The sequence below is a fragment of the Cibotium barometz genome, chromosome 17 (assembly GCF_041138505.1).
Source record: "Cibotium barometz isolate CiBa-2024 chromosome 17, ASM4113850v1, whole genome shotgun sequence".
Lineage (NCBI taxonomy): Eukaryota > Viridiplantae > Streptophyta > Polypodiopsida > Cyatheales > Cibotiaceae > Cibotium > Cibotium barometz.
The window spans coordinates 4,089,579-4,098,741 of record NC_141062.1 but is presented as its reverse complement, the minus strand read 5'-3'; the positions used below and the strand labels follow the sequence as shown (position 1 = coordinate 4,098,741).

The following is a 9,163-nucleotide window of genomic DNA, read 5'->3' as shown; positions in this document are numbered from 1 at the left end:
ATTGCAAGTGCGCCCTCATATACAATCAGAGTGTTCATGAATGCTAGCAAAAGACTAAGGTCTAACCACGGTAGTGATGGTAAGGATAACATCAACTAAGAAGTACATAAAGGAGTGGTGGAGCAATTTTCATAGACATCATTTTTTCTCAATGGATCTTTACACCTTCAACTTTAAGATTTTAGAAGTACTTTTTTAAAGAGCTAAAATAGAACTACAATGTCTTGTATTTGATGATTTCAAGGAATCCCAAGAATATACTTTGCTTATAAACACACTTATAGTTTGCAAGTATTATGTGAATTGTCTTCTTGTGAAAATAAAAGTAGTTGTATGGGTGCCTTGTGAAAGCTCTCGGAAAGGTTAACTTCTAATTTTTACTTGATAATGATATTGATAGTCATTTATCGCCAATGTAATGATGATGACATAAGTAAGGAGATGATTAGCCAAGTAGAAAATCACACCTCACTAACAATATCCCTTGAGACTAACCCTCAATTTCAAGTAGAAAACCACAAATATCCGTTGAGACTAAACCTCAAATTGAATGGCTGCATAAAACTCTTCTTCCGGTTTTTAATCCGGGAATGGCCTTGATAGTGAGACACTAATTGGAAATCAATTCTTTTCAACTAGCAGGGATGCCTCGGATCTCCTCGTGGTGCATCCATTTCTACAAGGTCAACGTTTGATTCTATACTTGATAGTGATGATTATAGTCATCGATGTAGAAGCAAGGAAATGATAAGAGGCATGTAGCAAAACCCCTTGAGAAGAGTAAGAGCAAATTCTCCATGAACTTGCCATATCAGAAATTTGTCAAGCAGATGTCAGCCTGAGATTCTTCTAACCTGCCTTGGTAGAATGAGCGGGCCATCAAAGGGGCCCTTTTTCTTTGAGAGAATGAAATCTAGCAGGCCCGTTGTATGTGATGAAACCAAAACGTTTGGTTTCCATTATATATTGGGCGTGACCAAAAAGGCATCTGCTGCTCTTCCTGGCATGGTTTCCATCATAAATTGGGCGTGACGACCAAAAAAGGCTCCTAGAGGCATCTGTTGCTCTTTCTGGCATGCATGCATATGGACATGAAGAGGAAGCAGACATCTGCATCGTTAGCAACGGCGAGAATTATGAGGCGGCTTTCATGTAGGTTACTAGTAGTAGGTAGGGCCTCGGGAGATTGAACAGTGCACAGCACCTGGTCAATTGGGCACATTCATATGTGTTTGGGAAAGCTGAAGGGGCCCGGCCCCTGCCCCAGCCCCTGGGGCGGTGCGTCCGTGCTTGCAAGGGGGGTGCAACTTGCGGGCAGATCGGTTAGAGAACTGCAGAGCCTGCTGGTGGGACTCGGGGGAGGGTCAAGGCCACGAGGGTATCACCATGATCTCGATTTCGGGGATTAAAAAAAGAAGTGCCGAGTGGTGGGATAGTGCGCACTGTAGTACCATTAACCTGGGTGGGTGGTGCTTTCAAGGAAAGGGAACCCATTTTAACCTGCACAAGAAAAGCATAAGGGGCCTCCAGAGTCCAGCCTGCACAGTGCAGGGGGGACCCACATCAGCACACCCCCAGTTTTCACTAATAAGTCCTGGTGCATCTACCTACATCACCTTCTCATCAGCTTTTTGTGGTGCCAAAGTGCAAGCAGGTGTGGTGACTGGTCGTGACACAGGACAACTTGCAGACCAGGTGAAATCGAGCACAACTTGCAGGCCAGGTGAGATGAGAGGATGGGTCCTGACTCCTGGATCCTGTTAATATATTGGGTAAAGGTATATGCCCCTCACAAAAAAGGCGTAAAATTTATATGTTGTGGGCAAAAAGCCGGTGCATGAGGCATGGCATGATGGCAGGGTGGGGTAGCTAGACGTGACTCGTGAGCTTTGCTGGTGGTGGGATTATGGCAATGGGCATCTCTCTCTGGTTGATAAGATTTGATTCACTGCAGAGAAAATGGTGGAAGGGTGGAACCCTTTCCTTGTAATAATGCGCATATCTTGCCGTCTACATACAAGGCCACGCAATGAACCTTTCTACCTTTTTAGGGTTTAAACTTTGTTCAGAGACTCTAGTGAATCAGATGGCCACCTGTCACCACCTGATCTGGGCTTGAGCAAAAAAGCAGCACAAAAGCAACAGAAAAGCACTTTACCCTTGATGAATGCTAGGCCCTAGTCATGGTGGGGATGGATGGCGGGGACCATGGATGAACGGCGGCAGTAGATGTAGAAGGAGACGGAGAAAGAAATAGTGCTCAAGTGGAACGGGGGAGCATAGAAGGAAGTTGACCCATGATGAAGCTATAGAGTGTATTTGTTGAAAGCCCCTGTTTCTTATAGGTTTTCCTCCCCAGCCTTGCTTTGGAGCTCAGCTTTGGCTTTCTGCTCTCCTTGGTCAGTGACTTCTGAGATCAATCTTACAGTTTCTACAAGGATAGTTCATTTTCTGTATAGGTTTCTCCCCCCTCCTCTTTCTCAGTAGATCTTTGTTGTATATTTCCTCCATGTCTGCTTTTCTCCCTCTTGCTTTTTAGGATGAAGCCTGAAGTTAGGTCACCTCTGCTTCTGCTAGTGATAAGTTGAGGTTGAGAGGACAGCTTGTGTTAAGACTTCTGCTTTCGAGGGCAGAGCTCGAAGACACCGTCTTTGTCGGGTTTTCCTTCCATCTTTTGCACTGTTATGGCTATGACTTCCTGCAGACGAGCTTGCCACCAGGGCATCCCGGAAGAGGCCCTTGGCCTCATCTTCCCCTTCATTGTTGATCCCCATGACAGATTCTCCATCTCTTTGGTCTGTAAGAAGTGGTACAGCATAGACAACCTCACCCGGAAAGAGGTCACAGTGGCCTTCTGCTACACCACCACCCCCTCCAGCCTCACGAGGCGCTTCACAAACTTGCAATCTCTGAAGGTCAAAGGCAAGCCCCGAGCTGACATGTTTAACCTGATGCCGGAGGACTGGGGTGCCTATGCCGAGCCCTGGGTTCGAGAGGTTGCAGTGAATTGCCCTTGCCTGAACTCCTTGCACTTCCGACGAATGGTCATCTCGGATGAGGACTTGCTCACTCTTGCCAAAGAGCGCCGGCACATGTTGAAAGTGCTCAAGCTTGATAGGTGCTCTGGTTTCTCAACCATTGGTCTGGAAGCTATTGCTCAGTACTGCAGGTGCATCCTCTTTTGTTGACTGCTTTACATCTTGAAGTTGGTACTTTTTGGCGTCAGAGTTTGAGCTGGAAGGCATGAACCCCTTAAGAGGCTTTCATCTTCTTTTTCTTGTGTGTTGGGTGGCAGGGGGGGAAGGGACGCGATGGTGGTTTGCCTGAGTGATGTATTTGCTTGTCTGATTTTCTTTTGTGCTGAAATTTAGGGTCTTAAGCTGTTGGTTGCATCTTGTGAAAGTACCGTTCTTTTTTATGTTGAGAGTTAAAATTCGAGCAGGAGTCAGCATGAGTCTATTTCAACTGTATGATTTGTGGTTGTTTCTTGTCACTGAAGCGCTTGTAACCTTAGTCTGACAGACCAGGCTTTCTTATTGTTGACGGGGATATTGTGCAGACAGCTGAAGGTTCTCTTTCTGGACGAAAGTTCCATACAAGATCATAGTGGGAAGTGGCTGCATGAAATCGCTTTAAACAATTCATCTTTGGAGGTATTGAATTTCTGTGCAACCAGCCTTGCCAACATCGATCTAGCTGATCTGGATACGCTAGCCATGAATTGCAAGAAACTGAGCTCTTTGAAGGTGCATGATGTAGAGTTGAGTAAATTGACTGGAGTGCTGAATAGAACCACATCTTTGAAAGAACTGGGAGGAGTCTTGTTTGGTAGTGCCAGTGCAAACAATGAGCATGCCAAAGGAACTATCAGTTTGCCAAAAGGTCTAACCTCATTTGGGCTGGAGTACATGGGGGATGACAATGGTGACATCAAGGTTTATTCATTAACACTACCATTGGCTCGAGGCTTGAAGAAACTAGATCTACAACGGGCAGCCCTTAGTGTGCAGGGGCACTGCCAGCTTCTCCACCATTGTTCCAACCTTGATGTCCTTGAGGTAATCTGCACAAACTCTGCTGATACGACTCTCTCCCTCTCCCTCTCCCCTCCATGTGTGCGCACGTGTGCATGCAAGGTATAAATGTGCGTGGGCGCGCACACACACACGCGTATGTATGTACACATGTATTTAGTTTGTATCTTTTGCTTTTATTCTCCACAAGTTCTAAGGTTGTAGCTAAATTGTCTTTTCTATTGTGCATATGCTTGTTTGACATGAATGATGCTCTCGTCCTTGAAACAATTTCAGGTGCTGAATGAGATTGGCGATGAGGGCCTTGAAGTTGTGGCCCAGAGCTGCAGGAATTTGAGGCGCCTTCGTGTAGAATCCGGGGATCGGGAGTTTCAACAAGGATATGTTACTCAAAGGGGTCTGATTGCCATTGCTCGTAGTTGTGAAAAGCTCGAGTATATTGCATTGTACATGTCTGACATCAACAATGCAGCGCTGCAGGCTCTTGGAGAAGGGTGCCCCAAGTTGAAAGATTTTCGCTTAGTTCTGCTGCTGGATGAAATTCCCAATCCCGACTTCCCACTTGACAATGGGGTACATGCTTTGTTAGAAGGCTGCCGTGACTTGACTCGCCTTGCACTCTACCTTAAGCAAGGAGCTTTGACAAACACTGGTATGAGGTTCATTGGAAAGCTTGGGAAGAAGCTAAGGTGGGCGCTCTTGGGATTGTTAGGCCAATCTGATGAAGGTTTTAGCTGGTTGGCTGATGGATGCCCCAAACTTGAGAGGTTAGAGATGCGGGATTGTGTGTTTACAGAGGCCGGAATATCCAAGTCTGTATTGAAGATGAAGTCTCTCAAGTATGTATGGGTCGAAGGCTACAATGCAACTCTCCAGGGTCATGATTTATTGGCAATGAGGAATAGGCCGTTTTGGAACATAGAGTTTATTCCTGAGCAGAGAAACACAAGAAGGGAACTTGAGGGTATAGAGTTTGAGGAGGTTGGGGATCTGGATCTGGGAACTAAGCCAGCACAATTTCTTGCATATCACTCTCTTGCAGGCTGGAGACGAGATTGCCCTGGGAGAGTCTTGCAACTTGCATGAACCCATATGTACCTTGCGGCAACCCAAGCTTAACTTCAATAACCTTTTTTCCTAGCTCTCCAGGTTTTCTGAAAAATTGACCTACCTCATATCTGGGTACTTGATGTGTTGCTTGCCTTGGTCTCAGCAAGATGATTAACGAGTCTCCCTGGTTTGTATGTAGGTTTTTAGTAGGCTCACCCGGCAAGCGGAGAATCCACTAGCAGGAGGTTTGAATTGTCCATCCTTGGGCTGTATAGTTGTAATGAATAGTGCCTATACTTTATATTGAGGTCTGGTTGAGTAGTAGATGTCTTCCTGACCTTTGAAGGTGGTTTATAGTTTAGTGCATTACAGTAGGATGAAGGTTTGGCTCAGTAGTAGATGTCTTCCTGTCCTTCGAAGGTGATTTATAGTTTTGTGCATTACAGTAGTGTGAAGGCCTTTGTTGAGTCTTGCTGTACAAATTTCAGGTGGGTCCAAGAGCAGCATGAGTGATATCATTTCTTGTGGGTTTGAATTTAGACTTAATTGAAGTCGAGGGGTCAGCTTGTAAATTTTGTAGCATTACATTTCTTTCTTCGTTTTTTGCCCTCTCCTGAGATTGTTTGCAATATATGGAGGGGCCAAAGCCTCTTGGGTCAAAGTGTGAGCTCTAATCATCTAAGCATAGTTGCAATAATGTGTTCCATTCAATATGAAACCTGTGTGAAACTTGTGAATGTTCCATGCGTTTCAAAACATGTTTTTGTCATGCTTTCTTAACTCAAGAAGACATGAGTTTTGTTGAAAAATCAGCATGCTATTTTTTTTTTTGTTTGGGGAGATTTTAAAACCTGCATTTGCCCCCCTATAGTTTTCTACAGTGCATCTGCCCAGACTTCTACAGTAAATCATGAATAAATTCTGCCTTTCAATTATTTATGCATGCTTTTGGAGTTACTTTCTCATTTTTCCTTGAAGTAGTTGCTCAATTTTTACTATTATATGCTAGTACACTTTAGAACATTCCCCATCCCCTAATGGAACCTTCTTTTTGAAACATTACGTACCGGCCGTTTTTTAAAATGCTTGGCAACTATGCATCTAAGAGAGTTCTTATATAATAACAAGGAGGCATGGCACACGAATGATTGCCACTTCAACTTTGGTCATCTCCTTTTTCCTCCATGTCTGCGCCTAGGTGCAGAGTTATTTTTGTTTGTAGTTGTGTTGCATGTGCTAAGGAAGAATAATGATGGCTTGGATTTTGTGTGAAGGAGAAATGGAAGGTTGGGAGTGGGATGGGGTCTTGTATGAGCCGAGGATGAGCACTTCTTGGGAGTTATCACTTGAGGTAGGTCTGAAGAAGTAGCCAACCATATGACTCTGTTTATCAATGAAGCCCAGTACAAAGCTACAGGTTTTGCATCCTGTAGGGTTTTAGAGAGTATGGAAGCATAGCAAAAGCAACCGATCGTCTCTTGCATTGTAATGACACACAAGTTATTACTGCGTGAAGGGTTAGCAAATAAAAGCAAGTAGTTGAGAGGCAAGGTATATGAATGAAGATGGTTGTTCTACCATGTGTGAAAGGGGAAAGCATGGAGCGCAAGGAGGCATTGATGCTTGTATTTTTTATTGAAGCTTAGTACTCCACTTGTTTGATGCTCTTGTATTTCCAAATTGTAAGTACTTAAGAGGAGGGGAATTGAGCCACTCCACCAAGCTATGGGACTGAGTCAACTCTCACCCCCTCTCCCCCTCCCCTTCTCTACAAAACTATTAGAACATTAGTAGGAATTAGGCACAAAAATAAAAAAACAAATATTATTAAATATTTAAAGCTTTTGAATTGAAAATCGACTCCGTGAGATTTGAGATACCAAACTCCAAAACACCACACATCAATGAGAGGGCTTGAAGTAACATAACAAATTCGCCAGTCTATATACATAGCTAAATATAAAAATATATGTCTAAGCTTATATACCTACATTATAAGCTGAAACATATTTTTTTATCTATTTATCTACGTATATAGATCCATATACACAGATAAATAGATTAAAAAAACATTTCAACTTATATACACACATTTTTATAACTAAAAATGTATGTGTATAGATATAGGTAAATATATGTTTAAGCTTATATACCTACATTATAAGCTGAAACATATTTTTTTAATCTATTTATCTATGTATATAAATAGATTAAAAAAACATTTCAACTTATATACATACATTTTTATAACTAAAAATGTATGTGTATATAGATAAATACGTAAATATATGTTTAAGCTCATTACATGTATACATATTTTTATATATTTATCTACGTATATAGATACATACAATTTTTGAGATAACATGCATTTTATCATAGATAAAATATGCATTTTATCTATGATAAAATGCATGTTATCTCAAAAATTGTATGTATCTATATACGTAGATAAATATATAAAAATATGTTTTAGCTTATACACATACATTTTTATCTCTAAAAATGTAGCTTATACACATACATTTTTAGAGATATAAATGTATGTGTATAATCTTAACCATACTTTTATCTATTTGAATATGCACAACCAAAAACAATAAGAATATGATTCCATGTTGTAAATTGCAAGCAAAAGAATAGCAAGATCAAGCAACAGGCGTTCTGGTTGATGTAGTAAACATCAAAGGCATAGATAGGAGGCCTGGGCAGCTAATGTGCTGGTGGCAAATCATGCTTCTCAAGACGGATGAGCCAACTCTGGCTTGTGACCCGGCTATGCAAGAGGGTGATATTGTTAGATTATGGGCAGAAGGGATCCATAATGTAGGTGTTGTCTGCGACCATAGAGCTGCTATTGCTGTCACCTATGATGATAGAGCCAAATTGGGGCGCGAGTTGATGAGGGTGATCTTGGATGATAGAGCCAGATGTTGCTATTGAAGCACTACCGTAGGTAATAAGAACTAGATGAGGGGGAAGAGATCCTCGAAAGTTGGAAAGGAGGTGGTGCCACTGTGGTAGAATTTAAGATTATGATAAATTAAAATCATTTAAACTATAATATATATATTATATATCCATGTAAATAATAAAGTTATACGAATATAAAGCATAATTTAGCCTATAAAATATATAGTGATATCATATAAGTATATAGCTTAGAATTAATAATACAGTTATAAACTATAAAGTGTGTGTGTGTCTGTATATATATATATATATATATACTATTAATAATATAGTTATAAACGTGTGTGTGTGTGTGTATAACGCCTTAAAAAAATGAAAAGCAGTTTTTCAAGGCCAACAAAAGCGTTAGTCATTTTCCACTTTTATATTTGTGGTGTATGTTACTTGCCACATAGTTTTGAGAAGGATTTTCTCCACGCACATAGATAATTAGATTACATGCTTCTAAAAAAACTTTATTTCTTTTATATTTATTTATGTTTTTTTTCCTTCTTACATAATGAAGAGATCTTGTCTACTTGTGATTGTGGTCGACACCCTTATTTCTTTGTTTTCATTTTTCTTTGCAAGGCCACTTCTTTTCTTGTCAATTTATGAAGATGTTAATGCATCATTTTTTTTGTGCTATTGCTTTCCTAGTTTCTATATTGCTTTCTTCTTATACATGTGAAGAAACATCAAAAGGAGGTAATAAACTTTCTATGTTGCTTTTCTTCATATACTTGTGAAGAAACATTTAACGGAGATAATACATGTGTGAAGAAAGTAGAAGGACAATATAGAAAGTAGGAAAACAAAGATCCGTGTGACAAGGAAACAAAGAAGAAGTGTATAGATGCCGACATTTTCAAGATATGATTCCACTAGCTACTACATTTCATACTAACAAGATATGATTCCACTAGCTACTACATTCCATACTAACAAGGGAAAATTCACTTGACAGTTATTGGGGTGATGGCTCTGATTCAGTGGGGCATTATTTTTGGTGATCAAGGTGGCAAGAGTGGCCCATTTTGTATAAATTTGCACGTTTACATTTCTCGCATATCACGTTGTACGAGAGAGAGAGAGAGAGAGAGAGAGAGATGGCTAATGTTGGACAA

At 41.0% G+C, this 9,163-nt stretch overlaps 1 protein-coding gene across 1 annotated transcript; it reads left to right on the top strand.

The window, feature by feature from the left end:
* The first annotated feature begins 479 nt into the window (after nt 1-479).
* Nucleotides 480-5,745, top strand: LOC147629603 (coronatine-insensitive protein 1-like). Its single transcript, XM_086811093.1, has 3 exons — nt 480-3,169; nt 3,560-4,058; nt 4,311-5,745. Exons 1-3 carry the CDS (start codon nt 2,685-2,687, stop codon nt 5,118-5,120), a joined length of 1,794 nt encoding a protein of 597 aa, XP_086667219.1. The 5' UTR covers nt 480-2,684; the 3' UTR covers nt 5,121-5,745.
* The last annotated feature ends 3,418 nt before the right edge of the window (nt 5,746-9,163 follow it).